Raw genomic sequence first — 21,925 nt, forward strand, 5'->3', positions numbered from 1 at the left:
GTTGTTCGGTGCCTCCGTGTTAACCACAGAAATACAAAAAATTTATGACTCTTGAGTTTCATGTATTCACAGTCAGCACAGAACAAATATTAATTATTCTGTGCTGACAGTATGCATGAGCTCATTGAAAGTTAAACTAATTCTGTAAACGATTTCAATAGGAATATCGTTAAAAATGGGTTTCAGACAAAAATATTTGATGTAGAAAGAAGTAGAATGTTGGTATGCAAAACTGACAGTTGACGTTTGTCGTGATACTGGCAAGCAAGGTCTAAGCCAAAAAAAGTTACTCTTTTGGGTAAGTTTTTGCAAATATTTAGTGATAAGAATGATTTTTTTTATTATTTATTCATCTATACAAGCCTTTATACAAAGCGTTTTGACCGCGTGCTGTATATTAAGCCAAAATGCCGGGTGAAAATTTTTACTGGTAAACACATGATGTTCTTGAATGTGATTTCACTTTTATATCCATGGAAGCAAATATACAGAATATTAATTGACTTTGTTTTTTTTTCAGCCTGGACAATTTTTTTAAAAAGATGACGGATTTAGATTCGCCCAAAAAAAATAACGACTGTTATTTTTATTATTATTCGACATGTTCTAAGGTAACATATTTTAACCCTAAAATACTGTTATTTTTCTAATGTTTATATTAACCATGGTAAAACTTACTACACAAAAACTGCATGTCTTTGATAAGATTCAGCTATTTAAAGTATAGTAATTATTAAAATAGTACTATAATATGTACAAGAACTAATAAAAAAATAATTCAAAGTTGAAATATACAATGAATAAACATTAAATTATCTTAATTTCTTCATTATAAAGACAACAGGCAATGTTATTTAGGTAAAACTAATATATTTTACATTCTTATTACTGTTTTTCTTCATTTATACTTCCATTTAAACTGCCCAACTAAATTAACTTTAGTCAATTAATTATTACTGATAATTACATTACTGCTATGTTAACATAGTTTCATTAATTATATAATATATTATAGTAACTACAACTATAAAAGTTGCAATCCAATAACTGTCATTTTTATACATTCAGTTCAGAATGATCCTGTTAACACAAATTAATCTACAGATAAATGTAAATCACCATGTGTAACAGCATTCAAGGTAGATGTAAAGGTTATATGGTCCTTTGGAATACTTTTACATTTACTCAAGGCTAAATAGACTGCATGCTTTGCATACTGCATACTTTGTTGCATAATAGTAATAGTAGTGTAATATTATTTTCCTTATTGCAATGTATGGACATTTATGAATTAATGGGAGCAGTAAAAATGTTCATTTATATTTTTTTATCTTTAAATATTACAATTTATATGGTTTCCTCACATACTTTGGAAATATGCCTTATTTAAAAGCAACAAAGATATTTTTAAAAGCTTGATTTAAATCCAAAAAAGTTACTAAAAATTATACTGTTCTTCTTTTTTGTTGGCTTTTAATTTGCTAGTATTACAGTTCTTTCAAATTACATATTCCCAACAGTAAACAATTGCATATGAAAGCAAAACAGGTTCATATTGAGGTGGAGGTGTATCATAATTATGACTTTTAAAAATATTTACTTCTTGAAACTAAGAATGTAAGAATTTCTTGAAGTTTGACTGAGTAAAATTTAATGTTCCATTGAAGAAAAATGTGCTAAAATAAAATATTCGTTAACTAAGTTGTACATAACTAAGTATTTTGACTAAAATATCATCATCATAAGTTTTTCAAAACAAAAACCTACCAATAAAATGCGTTAGCATTTAACTAACTTATTAAACTGTTTGTTCAGGCTGTTAGGCCGTTGTCTTCTGAGATTAGTTCTTGACGTTTTGCTAACACTAGTGGTTGGCATATTCTGGAGATGTTACTGCTTGGCTTGTAAGCTGAAACTGACGCCGCGTTGTACTATGGACTTACGGAGGCTGTATTTATATTTTCCAGGCGTGTCTGATGTTCTCCGCTTCCCAAAGCCTGTTCGGCAACGGCAGATTCGTCGATATGTCCTAAACGACAATGGTTTTTTCTGTCCGTGTGGAGGTTTTCGATACACTTTGTCCTAAGCAACCTTCCTTTTGATTTACTAATACATCTAGGAACGCTAGTTGTTAATCTTTCTCTGTTTCCATTGTAAATTGAATATTTGGATGTAGTGTGTTTATATAAGAGAGGAAATCGTTAAGTTTTTCTACTCCATGACCCCAAATCACAAAAGTGTCATTGACATATCTAAACCATACCCTTGGCTTGTATGCTGACTCCATTACCCTCTTCTCTAGATGCTCCATGAAAAGGTTGGCTACGACTGGGCTTAGTGGACTTCCCATTGCTACTCCATCTACCTGTTATGTGTACCTGTACCATTGCTACTCCATCTACCATGAAAAGTAGGTGGTAGTGAGGCAAATATGGTATACTTCCACCATATCCTTGGAAACTAGCGAAACTTTGCAAACTTTTCAGCTTAGAAGCGAAGCAGTAACATCTCCAGAAGATGCCAACCACAAGTGTAGGCGAAACGTCGAGAATTAATCTCAGAAGACAACGGCCTAGCAGCCAGAACAAACAGTTTAACAAAAAACCTACCTATAAATTATACATAGTCTGAGGAGCTACATGTGCTGATTTCTTCATCTGAATTTAATAATCCGAAATCACGCACCATAAGTGATGAAATGTAGCTGAAATCACATGCCCATCATGAATTCTAGGAAATTCTGAATTAAATCATTGGCCATGTGTAAGAAAATCTTTTTCCATGCTAGTCACTTTATATTGTAACAATAGAATATATTTCTGCTCATAATAATAAAAATAATACATTAGATCTAGTTTATAAAATAAGGTTTCATTTGCATTAATAATGTGTTGACTGAGTGGATGAGCGAGAGATATACCTAAAGATATAAAATACTCAAAATAGAAGTGTAATTGTGATTTAAAGTGTTTTTTTCCTTGGAGTTATTATTACTATGGGTCCTTTAAGGCTCATTCACAGGCTCACTGATTAAAGTGTTTTTACACAATAAAATATCTCTTGTTTGTCCAATATTTCATCTGAAATAGGACTTTTAAATTTAATCCTTGACTGGACAAGTACAATACCAAAACTTCTGCTTTTGTCTGCATCACCATAATAAAATTGTGTGGTAAAATTTAGTATGGTTGGAACTTGATAATTAAAATATTGTTGGTCATTTATATTAATCAAATATATTTTAGGGAGATAGTTGTATATTTCGCCACGAACCATCTGCCTTAGGTTGCGAAACCATGTGCAGTTTTTGGAAGGAAGGCAAGTGTTTTAACATCCAATGTAATTTCCGACATATGGAACTAAGAAAAAACAGAAAAGCTATACCATGTTATTGGGAGAGTCAACCAGGAGGTTGCTTAAAAGGACACTGCTCTTTTTTACATCAGAATCCAAGACCTGTTGATGGTGTTAATAGATCATATTTATCTACAGGTGGGTATTTAAATGCATTTGAAATATTTCAAACTCTCAGTCCCATCTTTATTTTAAAATTAGTGGTGTTTTAAATAAACTTCGACCTCATCCATATTACAATTCATGCTTCTTATATTTTGCAAAAAAAGGTTAAATCTCATATTATTTTTAGTAAATATATTCATTAGCACAGTCAAAATTAATCCTTGTTTTATACTTTTTTGTTTTCTTTTTTGCTTTTCTTTTCTTCCATGTTTCTTAAATACCTGTAAAATATTTTCTTAATAAACCTAGTACATATAGTATTTTCAATACCAAAAATTGTTTTTGGGGTCATTGCCATTTTCACTTTTTCCAATTAAACTAAAATATTTTTTCCTATATCTTGTTTAACTATATATTTAAATGCAATATTCTAATACATTTATTTATTTTTTTCAGCTGAGTCTGTAGGCAATTTAAATAATAGTGAACGAACCGTAACCGTAGGAGAGGACCTAGTCGTAAATTTTGAAGAAGGTATGCAACTTGTAAAATAATTTTTACCGGCAAGTCTCATAATAAGTTTTCGAAAGAGGAAAAAAGTTTCATTTTATTGTTGCCTTTTACTGTTAAAGATAATTTTTTATTTGTTTTTGAATCTTTAGAGAAGTTAACGGAATAGTTCTTTTGTATAGACTGCTGCAGTTTGAGCTTCCTATAACATTTGAGCTAATGTATCGTTTTTCTATTAATCGAAAAGTTTTTAAAATGTGTAAACAATACTAGTCCATAAATGATGCATGCTGTGTATAGACAAATCAAAGTGTATTTAAAATCAATGTATTTTTGATTAATTACAGTACACATTTCTAAAGGAAGTTGTGAATTGGAATCTAAAAAATGTTTTCAAAAAACTCCACTATAATTGGTAATAAAATTTGATAGGCATTAAAAAAACATTTATAAGTTTTCATTTGAATATAATATCCAACCATTTAACCTTTTATATAGTGATAATATTGAAAAATGATTATTAGTATGCAGGAAGAGATTGACATAGGTTTTCAACTACCTAATTTACATGATTTATAAACTGTTGGAGGGCTTACTCCTTAGGTAAGATATGGATTTTATTTGGGATATATACATAACTGAACATAAATATTTTCTTGTTCAGTTATACACATCAGAATGAAAGAATCCTGTAGTTGTGTATTATGTTCTATTGAAATTGATAGTTTTACCGTTTAACTGTTTAAGTTTAGTTTTCTGTTTAACTAAAGAATTACTAAGAGAATTGTTGCTTTAATTTCGGGATAGAGAAAACAAAAGATATTTAAAATGAAAAATGGTATTATCTGTTTCTTAAAAATTTTTCCAGTCAGATGGTATTGCTTCGTTTTTATTTATTTAGACTTTAATTTTTACCAGTTATTTTTAACACTAATTTTAATTCATTTACACTAATGCGAAAACCCCATTCGTGTATGAGAGCTTGCATTGTCCTAATGCAGTGATTTGACGGTTTTTTTTAGAAAACTTGTTCCAAACAAGTTTTATATACAACTCTACCTTTGTTTGATTTTCCAAACTACATCTCCAGTTTACAGCACAAAAAGACAGCTTTATTGTTATTTGTTTTGCTTCGTGTTGGAACAACCACCCGATTGTTATTTAGTGTCCGGTTGTCCACTAACAATGTCCTATACAAAATTGATGTTAAGTTCAATTGAATCGCTAAAGTGTTTCTTTGTTTCTGTGACACGATCTTGTTTTTGATCTTCCTTTAATTTTGTGCAATCCAATCAGAACATATTTTTTTAACACTAAGTGATCATTTAAAATTTGATTTATTTGTTTCATGGCGGTGTATGAATATGATTGAATTTCTCTATATATTACATGTCGATCTACCATTATCATTTGTCATACACCATCAATATTTTTGCTGTCTCTCAACATTTAGAAACTCTACACTAGACTACTTCTACCACATTTAAATTATTGATAACACTGAAAAACAGTTGTCCTTAATGGTGCCTCAGCCTCAAATGCAGTTGTCCTTGTAAAAATCTCGCATTTTATAATTTTTTTTATTGTAAAATGATACCGTAATTAAACATCTCCATATTGTTATATTTTGTGATATTTCATTGGCAGCATAAATGTCAAACTTAACAAATTTTTATGTGTCAATTATTTGATATTTACGTTGTTGGCATCCCGAAATTAAAGCATCAATATCGTAATAACTGGTTCAACAACTATTATTCTACTTAAAAAAATTTAAAGAAAGAAATTATCCAGTAATTGTATTACTGTTTATAATAAACAATGACGGTAGTATTACTAGGACTGCTAAAATTATGTTAATAGAAGATCAGAAATGAAAGTTTGGTAAAACCATTTTTGATTTGAATGTTGGTATGAAAGTTAAAAAAATGTTTTTCTCTGTGGTTAGGAGCAAAGAGGAATTCCTCTAGGTCTCATGTTCGCCAAATCTGGGAAATGCCATTGTCTCGATTGTCTTATTTCTGTCATTCCCTTAATTGGTGGTACAACCTTTTTATGTTGACTAATCATCAACATATCCTAAGCATTTCATCAAACGTTGTAGTTGGAGTTTATAGGACGCAGTCTGTAATTGCTTTTTCCTGATCTTTTACAACTGCGACAGATATTATTGAAGGTGATGCGGGAGCGGACATAACCTTCTTCTCAACATTCTTCCATTCAGTGAGCAAAAGAAGGTTCAAAAGGTTCCGCTTCCTGAAGAAGCTCAACCAATGGTCCTAAAGTTTTTCCGGTTTCATCAGGAGATTCCGGAGATCATTTCTTATAACCAACGATTTCCAATGAATTTTGTCAGTCGAAATTGATGTTACGAATTGAAAAGTCCGCTGGTATTATTGAAAATAAACGAATTAATTTTAAATATGCAAGAGGAAGGCACATTTGTTGTATCAGGTTATTAATTGAACCTAGATTAATAATCGATTTTTAATTTCTAAATTGCGCAGTATGCTGATTGGCTAAATCAATAAACAGTTCATCTTCGGTACATGAAATTTGTAGCTCTGTTTAATCAAGAACAAGTTTTGAGACTCGTTTTCGGAACGTGACCGAAAAGTCAGCGGAATTTCTCGGTGAGTGGAAGATTAGAACTCTTGCCAAATCGCCTGTACTGTCCGCCGCAGTTGTAGACGGAATCCAGTCAGAGAAAGAAATAATCCAGTCCACTCTCTATAAATTCCAAAAATTACGTACAATAACTCTCCACACTTTTCCGATTTGTTGTCCATTTGGAGTTAGTTGGTGTTCAATAGGTCTTTTTAATATTATAATTAGTTTGTTTTTTGTGTAATTCGTTGACAGATAGGTTTCTTCAATATAGTCATGCTAGATCGGGGAAGGGTCCATTTGTGAGCCCTTCAGACACTTTGACGACGCCCTATAAGGCGGGTCTATTGTATTACCCCTATGATCCGGACTAGACCCATAAGGACCTGGTCTTTAGCGTTTCTGGGGCCCAGACTATTCTGAGCTCCCATATCTGTTAGAATCAGCAGGATCTCCAAGTCTGAACTCTCCCTGTCGTTATCAACGTCAAATCCTTTAGTAAACTCGTGGCCTCACAGTAAACCACAAGTCTCTTTAGGGCTAACTCCTTCATTTGGCTCGGTTGCATAAAGGCTGAACCTTCCACTTCCAGAAGACATATGAGGAGGTTGCCTCACAAGCAGATGTAGATGCTGCCTGAGACTACAGTGGCCGGTAAGCATACTGACAACTTTTTCAATATTATTTTTGAAGAAATTGGATTGCTATTTTGATGTTCATACATCAGGGAATTTTGGTCTTATTTCCTTAACTTTCTGTTTGATATCACACTTATCGCAAACACAAATTTCTAATGCTAATAGAAACGAATAATGAATGCGAAGTGATGTTATTTCGTCAGGATTCTTTATACATTACCCGTCTAAACCCACTTTAATTTTTGAACCATAAAACTTAATTAACTCCTTTTGGGCACCTAACTGAACTTGGTATTTTAGTAACGTGATCGTTGCAAATGTTGAAAGGACGCCATTTTGTAAAATTATGTTAAATATGGACTATGGTCCTAGTGAAAATAATATCTCATTTGAAAGCTCGTGTGTTAGATTAGGATCATTGTGAATGGACGCTTAATCACTCTTCCGCTCGACCCAAGAAGTTTATTGTGGCTGAAATCTTGTGACGCTCAGTATGTTTCTAGATTTGTAAGCGGCTCTGTTATTCCATATGGCGATTTTCCAATATTCTCTGGTAATTGTGTAAAGTAAAAATATGGATTTCCCCTAGTAATAAGGTAGTCTTTAGCTTGTATGGAAAACACTTGAACAAATGAATTTATTTTTCTAGTTTTCCACATGCTATTTGTTCATTTATTGGAATATGACAAAAATACTACGTCATTGACGTTGTTCTTAAATGACGATATATGGCACGTAAGACATCATTTTAAGGTTTCGTGTTAATCTGTGATTGTGGTTAATTCTTAATAAAAATAGTAAATATTATGAAAAACTCTTTGTTTTTAAGATTATACTGTGTGGCACAAGAGTTTTCAAATGACATATCGCATGTTATATAGTCTTGTCATTTAAGAAAAATGTCGATAACGTCATATTTTGACAGATGTCAATTAGCTGAAAAAATAAATTGACTTCTTCAAGCGTTTTTCATAAAAACCTATTATTAATGTTAATCTATATTTTGTTACACAGTAGCCGTTGAATATTGAACGGCCGATATTTTGAAAGGGCACTAGAAGATGGAAAAAAATATAGGAACATACTGAGTGACATAACAACCCTCAAGTATTGTATTACTTGTCATATGACATCAAAAACCATGTTAAGTTACTCAAAAAATAATTAATTTAAGTATGTTCAGAAGGAAGGGACATCGAGAGGCGGCGCACTTTAGACTAGACGTATGAAAATTTCACTATTGCAACTACCACGTTGTAAAAATTTACAATTATCATCATTTTTGTATGTATCTTCATGTGTTTACAGAGTAGGTTGCCAAATAATTCATTAAAGAAATGTTTTTGAACTATATACATTTATATTTCGGACGAACACTATCTTTTTGTAGCTTCTGGTTTAGGAAAATAAGTTTGAAAAAGGTTTGTGTACTGTAATTAATCGATCTTTGTCTTGTAGTAAGTATTCGCTGGTCTGGTATTTCTATACTTAATAATATACTTAATATTGTTAATATTTAATGGTTTTTAAGACTTTGTGTATGACTCAAAAATATATTCGGGTAAGTCTCTCACAGATTCTCTCCTTTTATTTATTTATTTTTTGTAGGAAATTTATGTACTAGTGTTAATAATTATTTATTGGTTTCACTTGAAATCCGACTGTTATGACATTGTTTATTTTTATAAGCATTGTGGTACTCACAAAATTTGTATGTTAAAAGGTGCATTCTTGTAAAGTATAGAATTTTTTGTTTACCCCGGGGTTATTATATATTTTTTAGATCCAATTGTTAATTGTACACAAGGCAAAAAATTTCCTTTTTTGTGCAATTTGTATTGGTACAAAACTTTGGAATTTCAACTAGTTCTTTGGTTATAAATGAATCAATATAGGATGAAATCATGAAAACAAAGTATTTAATTAAAATACAAATTTAAAGTGCAATATACTGCCCTTTTTTACAATATTCGACACTGTATAAATAGATTCGCTTACATTATAGACATTACTAAATACGCTCATCGAACTGTAATGTGTTTGGTTTGCAGGAGCGTGTGGCATTCTTCATTATAGCTCTCCAGCATTCGTTAGTCAAGATCAGTCTCTTCCATGTCCTTATTCTTAGTACCTAGATCTGCATTGCAAAATAGTGCTTCACCTTAAAGGTTAGATTTGGTGCCATTGATAGTGATTCCTCCTTCCCATTCTCTAAAGAATGTTTCATAATCCACTAGCCGTACGTGTTGAAGAGCATGGGGCTCAGTATGTACCTCTATCGCACGCAAGCAAACGCTTTGGTTTAGTCAATATAGCATAAATATATTGGTATTATCCTCGCCATCGACAACGACATTTTCCTTCTCTCCCGACTATGCAAATGGTCTTTAAGGCATAGTAGGGGAGCTTGCACGACTGAAAATCCTAACACCAGACCTTCAAAAACCCCTCAGAAAGCAATTCCTGTTCTAAGGAATAATATTAGATAAGTCTCAACAAGTGATTTATCTGTTGCTACTTTGACCACGCGAGTTTTCCCCTTTCAGCTTATGTGGTTATTCCATTTTTTCTGTTTAGTGTCTATTCGTTTATCCACTGTATGTTACACTTTCTTCTAATGATCTATAGCCAGGTGAGTACCCTACTCACCTGGCTCATTAAGCCATACAGTCATTAAGCCCATACAGTTCATAAAAACAGGAGTATTCCTTTATTACCGTTGTAAGAATCAAAGCTATCAGAGAAATGCTATTTACTATATGCATTGTAATATTGACATACTTCTCTGATATCTATCACCAGTTACATTATATTTAAATTTTTTCTTCAATATATGGTTATGCAATGCATAACATTTCAAAAATTGACTTGTTGATATGTTTATTGATTACTTTATGTTTTATCCTAAGCATTACAGCCCTTTTACACAATAAAAATTATATTTTTATAAAATTTTCGTTCTAGAACGATCATCCTTTCATCAGTAACATTTTGAATCTCTGACCTAGTTCCAAATATGTCTACCTTGCAGCTACATTTTTGCCTTGTGTATAACGTTTTTAGATGTTGTATAAGAATGGGATTGTTATATTCAGTTTAGACGTTTTGTGTTAATTGTTGAGACAAATATATTTATTTTCAATAACAAGCAGAATTTAAAGTTTTATTTGGTACTGTTGATACTTAAATTTATTTTGTATTTACTAAATAAACTTTATTTTGTACCAAATTTGTTTTATTATTGTCAAGAGTCTGCAAGAATGCACAGTCTGCAAGTTGTGTGAAAGATTTGTCCTTGTCTGAAATGGTGTGTTCTTGCAGAGTCGGATAATGAGTCTATGCCCACATACTCGCCCGCAAAACACAAGGAACGCATTTGCACAGTCAAATCTTTGGAAGAGATCAGGTTAGAGAAGATACAAGCAGAATCGGCTGCTTACTATTCATATTCAGGTATGTTAAAAAAATATTTTTTTCTTTTTTTATTGATTATTTAGAAATAAAATAATATTAAGCATTCCTCATCTTTCAAATACTTGGGTGTAACATTAAAATCTGATGGAAAGAGCCAGCAAGACATTATAAAAGTAAAGTTGAACAAGGAGGATGTGCTATTCGCCAATTATATTTAAACCTCTGTAGCTGTGAAGTAACAAATAAAACAAAAGTCTGTTTACAAAACCATTGTTGAAAGCATACAGGCATTACAAATATTTCAAATATACCGGGCCACCCATATTTACATTGTGGAACAATTTTTTTTAATGGAACAACCTGTATATTTTTACATTTTTGGATTCTTGATTTTCTCGTTTTTGCAATGTTATATGCGTCAGTTTAAAAGATAATTACGTTTTTCATTAATTTATTAGAAAACATTAACACCCTATAGAATTGTAGAGAATTGATATCAAAAAATCTATTTATGTTTAAACGATTTTTAATATAGTCTACTATCGTCCAAAATTATTAACAGCAAAATATTTAATTTAGTATACAGGATTGATCGAAATTTGGTCAAACATGTTTGTGCGGCATTTATATAACTTAGGTAGGTTATACAAAAATAATGACCTACGACCTAAATGCCGTACAAAAATATTGGTACTAGTAGCAGGGACAATCTTTGATTTTCGGAAAATTTTGACTTCATTTTCGGTAATGTCATACAGTACGGCATTTATACACATAGTTTCTAATAGGGTGCAACCGTTGATTTTTAAGTAGTATAAATGACGTCATTTGAGCCAATATAACTCACTGATTTAAATTTAGTTGTATAAAATAATAAAATTTTTGGAAATGCCGTACATTTTCCATGGTACATGTGCTTATCAGAGGAAAATTAATTTCCCTCTGATAAGTGGGATATTACGATCAAAAAATTTCTATACGGCATTTATATATTGTTTTAATATTAACATTAATTATCAACAAAAACAAAAGGCCGTAAAAAAATGGTTCTAAATGGCTTTAAAAGTATTGTATTCCAGGTCCGTAAAAAGAAAGTTTCTGATTCGGTTTATTTACGGATTCCTGTTGAAAAATGTCCCCTTTAAAGAAATAAGAATGTTGCCGGGCAAAATTTGTGGGCAGAAATTGTAACAAATTCAAAAAGTAACCGGTTTTTGCACCGTGAAACATTTTTTAGATTTCTTGGGTCAATTTAAACACAAACAGTATCTTGTAATTTTTCTCTAAAGTTGATCGTTTTCAAGTTATAAACAATTTAAAATATCAAAAGAGCGAAAATACCCACTTTCCAGGCTGGAAAAAAATATGAAAATTATTATTTTTCAAGTGCCTAAATTGAAGAGCAGTTTTGAGAAGATCTATTAAATTTGTTTTGTTCTTTTCATTACTAAGAAATTTATCTAAGATAATTAATAATAATACGTTTTGTGGTGACAAAAAAGGTCGAAGGAATAGTGTTAAGAAAATAATAAATTGATTTAAAATGATATGAATAAAAAATATATAATAGAAACTAAGTCTAATGGTTAGTTTTTATCGTATTCTTACGAGTAACCAAGAACCCGTTCAACTTTTCATGACATTTTATTTTAAAATGTTTGAAAAAAAAAAGTTATAAGGCTCAAAAGAAAATTTTTAATTATTTTTGTTAACAAATTTTTATTTTCCATTTTACACTAAAAAGTATTAGGAATAAAGTTGTAGACAATTTAATTTGGTACAAATAATGTTAAAAAAAATTTTCTGTAAGGTTGCTTGTTTACGAGGTACAGCTGGTTCCTAAAAAAACTGATACGACTCTTAAATCGTATTTTGTAGAAAATTGAGCAGTGTATTTTGAAGAATAAAAACTTTTACATACTGTCACTGTCACTGCCAAATCTTAAAATTTCAACCTCCAAAAATGGCTCCACATGCTAGCAAAGAACTAAAAGCAAGAATTATAACAAAATTATAAGATGGTTGGTCACTTTCAGCCGTATCGAACCAACTTAACGTAAGCATAAACCAGTTTTTAATATTAATAAAAGATGGAGAGAACAAGAAACTCTCAAAAGAAAGCAAGGTTCTGGAAGACCAAAAATATCTACCGCTCATGAAGATCGTACGCTTTTGGAGAGATTAGAAGAGAATCCTTTTGATGATGCTAAAACTGCAAGAATTATGTCACAGTTTCCGGGAAGAAAAACAAGACGCAAAATTAAAGCTTCGCGTCTTAGGTACCGAACTTCAGCAAAAAAACAAGCTACAAAATCAAGATTTTTGGGACAGGGTAATATTTACAGATGAGACAGTTTTTCAATCTTCTAAAAAGGGCAAAATTGGGGTGTATAGACCAGATAATAATAGATTTAATCGTCTATACGTTGATAGATGTCGAGCAGCTGGTCATTTTAGCTCCAATATATGGGGATGAATTTTATCTAGAGAAATGGGAATGGTATGGCATATTGATGGCAGGTTTTTTGGGCCAGACTTATCTGAATATTATAGAAAACATTACGTTTCTCAGTGTAGAACAGTTATATCCAGAAAATAATTTTATCCACTAACAAGATAATTGTCCTGTTCACACTGCAAATATAATAAACCAGTGGCTCCAGAATAACAACATCGAAACCTTACCATGGCCCAACTACAGTCCAGATTTAAACCCAATCGAGAATGTGTGGGGGCTTATTATAAAACCTTTGTTTATAGGCGCCATTGTACACCTCAAAATGCTGAAGAGCTGTGGCACGGTATACAACAGGTTTGGGAAGAGCTCTCTGAAGAAGACAATTTCATAGTTCCTTTTACGCAGATGGACCGAAGACTACAAGGTTGATATCAATTCTGATGGAAATATTACAAATTATTAATTTTATTTTTACATACCTAAATTTAGTATAGTTTTGGTCTTCCAGGCCTCGCTTTCTTTCTAAAGTTTCTTGTTTCCTCAATTTTTTATTAATAGAAAAACTGTGGTTCTGCTTATGTTAAAATGTTTTGCTGTCTCTGATAGTGTCCAGTTATCTTTTAATTTGGTTACAATTCTTGATTTAATATATTGTTAAATCGTTTATAATAATAAAAATAATAACAACAACCCTATTTTATGTATAAACTATCATTTATATACTCTTTATAAAATGCAGGAATTTAAAATAATATCAAAATTTAGACCTTAATAATTATTACAATTTATGAGTTAACATATGTAATCAATTGTTTGTTGTTTGTTTGTTTATTTTATTATTTGACTGTCATAATAAATATAATATAATGTCAGACTAATCAAATACACTGCTCAAAATGATCAAATCTTACTAAGAGTCGTATCAGTTTTTTTAGGAACCAGGAGTCCAGAGAAAACCCTCTATAATATTGCTTAGATGTCATTTTTTTTGTAAAAATACCACAAAAAAAGTTATAAGCCCCAAAAGAAAATTTGTTCCAAAATTTTTAGTTATTTTTGTTTGTAACTTATTTATTTTTCATCATCATCATCTTTGGCTCGACAATCCTCTGTGGATCTTGGCCTGCACTAAGATTCTTCGCCATTCTGTTCGGTTTCTGGCAACATGTTGCCATCTTCTGATTTTTAATATCCGTAGGTCGGTTTCAACTCCATCTAACCACCTAATTCGCGGTCGGCCTTTGCTTCTTCTTCCTACAGGTGTTCCTGTGGTTAGCTTTTTAGCAATCGTTATTTATTTTCAGCAATCAAACGAGGGTGGGAGAAATGGTCCTTCGAAGATTAGGGGATTGGACAAAAGGTTAACGACCTCTTCCCTTAAAAAAACTCATTGTTATTTATTTTTCACTTTGTGATAAAAAGTTATAGAAATAAAGTTGTAGACAATTTAATTTGCTACAAATAATATTCAATATAATTTTCCGTAGGGTTTCTAGTTTACGAGATACAGCGCGAAAACCCTTTTTTGCACTCCTTTTTCCAGGATGGCGGCCAGGGGTCAAGGATTGCGACCACACAAACTTAAAGTGACCAACACATCAAAAGAATAAAATTGCGTCCCTAAGAAATGCACGCTAAGTCCTAAGAAATGTAACGTTTCAATAGACTATAAGCTGTGCAAAATCCATCAGTTAAAAATGTACGGCATTGTTTTTTTTTTTTTTCATTTGTTTGCCTTTAAATAACTAATAACAGCCACAGTATTTAAATTGTAACGTAAAATACCAAATACCACAGGCTACTTTAAATATATGTAAAACAACGTAATTATCTTTTAAACTACTTCGTATAGCACAGTGGTGGTATACAATATACGTAAAATATACAGGGCGTTCCATTAAAAAAAGATAAGTTTGTTCCATCCTGTCAATAAGTATGGTTCTATGTTCCAAATTTTGCCTAAATAATCACTTTTCGGGTCTCTTACGACAAATGACTAATCGGTCTAATGCCGCACCTGCATATATGTGGCTGTGATGACATGCATATCGGAAACGAAATTAAAATTGTTTACCTTTCAGATGATTCTTTCCAATATGACGGTCAAGCTAATTTGTTAAGAGAAAGGATATTTTCAAGAATTCAAAATAAACTACCAACAGAAAGGACAGTTCTACACAAAAGACAAAGTGACAGTCAATTTGTCCCTACATTACGTAAGTATAAAATATTTATTTTACGATTGTCGAAATGATAACAAAATTTAACTTAAATTCTAAATTTGTGCCGATAACGTCACCATCATCATGATCTTTTAACTTCTAGCGGATTGATGCCCTTCTAGTCTTTTTCTTTCTTGGTTACTCTACATCTTCTCTCTATTCTTTAGTTTCTATATTACTTTGTTTAATTTTTGGTTTTAAATTTGTTAATGCCTTGATTTTTTTATTCTTCCATCTTATTGTGTCTTGGTCTGCTTACCGTAGATCACCATACTTATTATTTTTACTAGGAACACATTTCGATTTCCACTTTGGAAAGAAGAACGATTTTCGAAGTGGAAATCGAAATAGCAAAATAAACTTATTTTAAAGTAAAATTGTGGCTTATTCCCAGTAAAAATAGTAAATTATTATAGCTTTTTTGTCAAACTTGTGGCTATATGGTTCTATTATTATGTGTCTATTATAAATATTTCGATAGGCCCCCAGACAAGAAACGACTAACTCTTGTGTATATCTTCCGAGAGATTTCTTATATTTTTTGTCCATTTATTTCCTATAGGGATAGCATTGCGTATTTGCTGACTAAGAAAATCTATATCTATTGAAACTTGAAATTGACTGAATGGCGAAAGTCGTTCAGCCGTCAAAAAAAAACTAAATTGTAATGCAATTATTATAGGTAATTGTTACTTTCATCAAATAGTTAAGAACTATTTAAGATTTATTTGTTCATAATCATTGGTACACTGCTAACTATTTTTCTTTTTTAGAGAAGAAACGAAGACTCGTTTTTCACAATGAAGATGGAAATCTTGAGATTAGAATAAATAAAGGAAGAGACAGGCTTATGCCGAAAACAAATTCGGGACTTAAATTGGAAAGAACAATTGAAAATAATGTATATCGACGAGAAAACCGTGCAAGATCTCTTCCTCTTAATACAGAAACAAACGTAAGGGATATAAAAATAAAAACTTTGGATGAAATACGAAGAGAACGAAAGACTAAAGAAGGGACAGTTATAACGTCAAATGATGAACAAGAAGTAACTAGTACATGTATGGATGTTGATTGTAAAAGCTTAGAGAAAACGGCTCTCCCGGAGAGTAGTGATAAGAAGATTGTTCTTAAGAGATTTCCAGTTATAGATACACCTCATGATGTAGTTTTAAGTGATAGCAATAAGTCTACAACGAATCATTCTGTTCCTAGTAACGTAAGTAGATTAAGTCAAGTTACGCAAGATAAAGATGAAACGGAAAGTGCAAGTAGCAAACTGGAGGAAACACTTTTACTAGAAGAGGATGATCTTGACGTTGATATGGTCATGCTAAAACCAGAAGAAGAATTACTCAATGAAGTAGATGAAGATTGGGAAGATTAACTCACGTTGTTAAAACATCTAAACTTTGTTAAGTTTTTATTAAGCTAAGAATAAAATTGTTTCTTTTTGTAGTTTTATTATATTAATTTAAAAAATATATTAACCAATCACCCTGTAAAGGAGTTAAACTGTCTAGTATTACCCTTTATTTTTCTTTCGCTATAAAAATTAAAGATAATACATAATTAAGGTAAAAAAAATCTGCCCATATCAGTAACTTAAACATATGAAAGCGATGGCAAGCTTTTGCTAGATGTAAACTTTTACACACGAATGGAGCAAAGGAGAGTAAATAATGGGAATACAGTATTTTCGTTCATGGCCCTTTGTACGTTACCACTTCAGTGAGAAACAGGAGACGTTTGTTGGTCTTTCGTATTTGGTTTTTTATTCAACCCCCGCGTCTAATGAGGCCATGGGAGCCGAAATGACGTCATAACGTGGTGTTTTTGTTTACCAATTCAAACACAGTCCATCCAATGGCACTACAGCCAAATCGGGCCTTGGCCTCCTTCAACAGGCTTCTCCAATCATTTCGATTTACCGCTGTTCTTTTCCATAAACGCGTTCCCAGGCAGTTCCTGGCATCCTCATCGACTTCGTCTTCCCATCTCTTTTAGGTCTTCCAACAGGTCTTTTTCCCTGCATTCTTGCATTTAGTAATTTTCTGGGGATTCTATTCTCATGTATGCGGACCACGTGCCCTGCCCACCGTAATCTCTGCAGTTTAGTGTATTGTGCTAGAGTTGGTTCGCTATATTGCTCGTATATTTCTCTATTATACCTAATTCGCCAGTTGTTGTTTTCACTTATTGGGCCCAGTATCCTACGTAATATTTTTCTTTCAAACACATCTAATGCATTGGCAGATTTCTGTGTCAACACCCATGTTTCACAATCATAACTTACTATGGGCCTGATTATTGTTTTATAGACCCGGAGTTTTGTTTTCCGGTGTACGTCTCGAGATTTGAATATGTGGCCCATCGCTAAATAGGCTTTATTTGCCAGCATAAGCCTTCTATTTATTTCCGGTTCATTCCTAGGTATGTGAATCTATTCACATGTTCTATATCGTCAATAAAGTGTTGTTTCGCCGGTCTATTTGATCTGGTTTGTATGAGTAGTTTTGTTTTATTTGTATTTATTGCTAGCCCTACTGCTTCTGCACTATGTTACAACTTAACCTAGGTTTCTTCCGCTGCATTCGCTGTTCTGAAACTATCAGTTACAGAAGAATTCTGAAAATATCATGGACAGAACACGTCACAAACAAAGAGGTTCTGAGAAGAATGAACAAAGAAATGGAAATTTTAAATTCAATAAAAACAAAAAAATTGGAATATCTCGGACATATTACACGTGGAGAGAAATACACCTTGCTCCAACTGATCATGCAGGGAAAGATCCAAGGAAGGAGAAGCATAGGGAGGCGTAGAATGTCATGGCTGCGCAACCTGAGAGAGTGGTACGGATGTACATCAAATGAACTTTTCAGAGCAGCCGTCTCAAAAGTTCGAATAGCTATGATGATTGTCGACCTCCGCCGCGGAGATGGCACTTGAAGAAGAAGATGTTATATCCGCTCACCGTCAACCGTCTAATTACATATTCAAGAACAAGATTAAAGAGCGTTGAGGCCAGTCCATCGCCTTGTTTCAGTCACCAATTCAAACACAGATACATACTAATAAGTCGTGCTCCTACGACGTATACTGTCTTTACTAATACTGTTTTTATATATAATAATAACTGTTTCTATTAATAACTCTTTGAGCTTAGTCAAAGCTTTCGGTAATTTTATTTCCTTTCTCAAGACAATCTAAAAATGAAAGTTTACATTTAGACAAAACTGGACAAATTCGAATGTAAATATAAGTTCGAATTCTTTCTAAATTTCCTGTGTCCAATTCTTCTCAATCGACGATGATAAAATAAAAAATGTTGAAGTCGTGGAGTAAGAATTATAGTTTTATTGACAGCTACTGAATTATTACACTATAGCTGTTGAGATAAAAATTTATAATAGACTGCGTCCCGAAGCTATATTTATTATCTCACTAAAATGCTATGATTCATCAAATAAGTGTATTGCCCTCTGCATAGAACAAAAACATTTTGAAACTGCCAAATATAATTTGAACCGAGGAAATGATTGCAGGTATTTACTCAATAATACTAGGCAACAGTTTGCAGGTAGTTGATCAAACTTTAAATAAGCTACTAATCGATGTTTCACAATTAATTATACACGGTGAAACTATACAAATTTAGGAAATTAAGATTAATGTGAGATTACACATTATTGGACTAATTTGTGATTGAACAACTAATATAAACAAAAAAAAAGGTTACTGCTCGTGGTTAATAATTAATACAATAACTTCGATAAACATGAAAAATTTAAATAAAATTTTTAAAGCAATAATTTAATTTTCCCGAAATTTAATTCTCTGATCAGCGATATTGTTGCAGCAATGCCAAGTACTGGAACTTATAATATATACGATCGGTACAGTTCGCTCTCAATCGGCAGTATTATTCAATGTAAGTTGATATTAGCTATTAGAAGTTTCACAAATTCTAATTTTCAGATTATATGATTAGATTATTCGATATAATTTTTGTATCGTGTTGTTGTTGATTTACCTTTGAGGTTAAGTTGCTGGTTTTTGATGATGTTTAGTGCCGTTTTTTAGTTTTATAAACATTTTAAATAGTGTATACCAGTCTTGTTTCCTAATATTGATTGACTGAATAACAATATTATATATATATATATATATATATATATATATATATATATATATATATATATATATATATATATATATATATATATATAACAACATATTAACAATTCTATGTATTAAAAATACATGTAAACACTAAAAACTGGATATATCCTATTACACACATGTTTTATTAATTCCAAACGTTTACTGATTTTTCAAATTAAAATTTAATAAAAATAATCATATTTTTCTTCATTCTTTTTTGTGTAGAAAATTATGAGAATAGCAAAAACTAATGTAATATAAACAAAAATGGTACTTCAACAAAAGTGGCTTTTTAATAATGTATCTAAGGGTAAATTCTCACTAATAGATACAAAACGACAGCATTTAGACAGCAATTCTCAATTCATTACCTGCTCAAAAATATTTATTTTAAACTGATATTTGAAGAAATTTGCAATTGTTTGAAATACAAGTAAATAACGATCAAAAAAGGGAGTATGCTAATTCTCAAGTGATTGAAGATTAAGTTAAAAGTCAGTTGAAAAACGATACACACGATATCACTACAATAGCATTTTTTTCATATCAAATGTCAACAGGGGAAATTTTTTCCTTAGAAAATTTCACATTTTCATCCCATTTCTAATTATTACACAAGTGAATTTCAAATATTTTTTCACTTACGGAAATATTTAAATGTACTGACAAAAATGAATCTATGATTACATAATATTGTTTTATCTATAAAAATAAAATTGCCAGAAAGTGACTAAAACTTCTTAGATAAGCCCCACATGACATGCTAGAGCTTATGTAATAACCAATATAATCCGCCAGAAAATATTGTGAGACATTTTGGGCCAAATGTTTACTGGGAGGGGCCGCTTTGCTGAACAAAACTACGTGATTTGTATTTCCAAACCCGTTTTCAATGTTTTACAGATTTTTCTTTAATTCGGCAAACGCGCATCTGTCGCCATTTAATAAATTGTTGCTGTCTTCTATTAAATGATACGTGAACTCTATTAAGTGACAGCCGAACTAATATCTCACTATCAAAATGACAACTATGTACAACAGTACTATGTCATATGCAGAACGGATAGTAGGAAAATACCAGGCTGGTTTCAGAGGTCAATCGACAATTCCTCAGATTGCAACCCTGAAACAAATTTTGGAAAAAACACTAGAATATGGCATTGATACTCATTCCATATAGACTACAAAGCAGCCTACGACTCTGTGAATAGAAGATAAATGTTCAAAGCAATGAAAGAGCTAGGAATACCAAGTCAGTTGGTAAATTTAACAAAACTAACTCTTGAAAAAGTTGTATGTAGAGTACGAATTCTGTCTGAACCTTTTAAAACAAATAACGGGCTGCGCCAGGAAGGCCCTCTCTCCTGCATACTGTTCAATCTGGCTCTGGAAAAAGTAATACGTATGTCACAAATCACAACCGCTGGTTCAATATATAATAAGTCAGTGCAAATCCTGGCCTATGCTGATGATATTAATATTGTCGGGAGGACGGAAAACGCTGTACCAGAGGCGTATGTAGGTAGCATTCAAAGAATCAGCTACAAAAATGGGTTTAGTAATAAACACCAACAAAACGAAGTATATGAAAATAAGCACGCAACCACAAATACTACGACCACTTGTTATAGAAAACGATGTCATCGAAGCAGTTAACGAATTTGTATACCTGGGAGCGCTCCTTAACACTGAAAATAATACTACCACAGAGATAAACCGCAGAATTTGCACGGCCAACAGATGCTATTTTTGCTCAAACTCCTCCTTAAATCCACAATTATATCGAGAAATACAAAAATAAAACTACAAAACAATAATACACCTAGTCCTAAATTAATATGTTTTAGAGACCTGGACTCTAACAAAAAATGAAATGAAAACATGTTTCGGATGTTTCGAAAGAAAAGTACTAACACGAATTTATGGAGCAGTGAATGACAATGGAGTGTGGAGAAGACGATACAACTTCGAACTTTATAGAATATACCAGGAAATTGATATCGTAAAACATATTAAGATAGGACATGTAATGCGGATGGAACCAGATCATACATCAGTACGACCCTGTTTAGCTTACACGTGGTTCTATTGACGATTGGGAATTTGTAGAATGAATAGGGTTTAGATATCATTGAAATAGAAAGTTTACGTACATAATCATAAGTTGAAGATTTGTTTTGAAATAGTGACGATCACTGTAGCTAAAAAGTATATAAATTTGAACCTTGTGACGTACCACCTTAAGGGACTTACCACAATACCACGTAGAATTGGTGGAACACCATCTGGTCCAGGACTCTTGTAAATGTTTCAGAGAGTTTTTCAAATATTTTTAAGATTTGAATATGATAAGAAGGGACAGAAACACTAAAGACACCCTGATCATTGTAGTGGCGCAAGGCTCAATTGGAGACTTCTTTCTGTAGTTGGTAGTAATACTTTCAGGAAAA

General features: G+C 31.9%; 1 protein-coding gene across 2 annotated transcripts; it reads left to right on the top strand.

The window, feature by feature from the left end:
• Positions 1 to 199: 199 nt before the first annotated feature.
• On the top strand, positions 200 to 16,766 carry LOC140437708 (uncharacterized). Of its 2 annotated transcripts, none has more exons than XM_072527369.1 (7): positions 200 to 298; positions 521 to 611; positions 3,246 to 3,492; positions 3,916 to 3,993; positions 10,536 to 10,667; positions 15,168 to 15,302; positions 16,082 to 16,766. In XM_072527369.1, exons 2-7 carry the CDS (start codon positions 543 to 545, stop codon positions 16,693 to 16,695), a joined length of 1,275 nt encoding a protein of 424 aa, XP_072383470.1. In that variant the 5' UTR covers positions 200 to 298; positions 521 to 542; the 3' UTR covers positions 16,696 to 16,766. The 2 variants fall into 2 exon arrangements, with proteins under 2 accessions (XP_072383470.1, XP_072383469.1); XM_072527368.1 differs by lacking the exon at positions 200 to 298 and adding an exon at positions 299 to 430.
• Positions 16,767 to 21,925: the final 5,159 nt, after the last annotated feature.

Source organism: Diabrotica undecimpunctata, chromosome 3 (assembly GCF_040954645.1).
Source record: "Diabrotica undecimpunctata isolate CICGRU chromosome 3, icDiaUnde3, whole genome shotgun sequence".
NCBI classification, from domain to species: domain Eukaryota; kingdom Metazoa; phylum Arthropoda; class Insecta; order Coleoptera; family Chrysomelidae; genus Diabrotica; species Diabrotica undecimpunctata.

Bases quoted from the DNA above. Each gene is read 5' to 3' on its own strand.
- LOC140437708 (XM_072527368.1), top strand. From the start codon at position 408: ATGCCGGGTGAAAATTTTTACTG. The intron at 612-3,245 runs GTAACATATTTT...AATATATTTTAG, and splicing joins ATTATTCGACATGTTCTAAG to GGAGATAGTTGTATATTTCG. The intron at 15,303-16,081 runs GTAAGTATAAAA...TTTCTTTTTTAG, and splicing joins TCAATTTGTCCCTACATTAC to AGAAGAAACGAAGACTCGTT.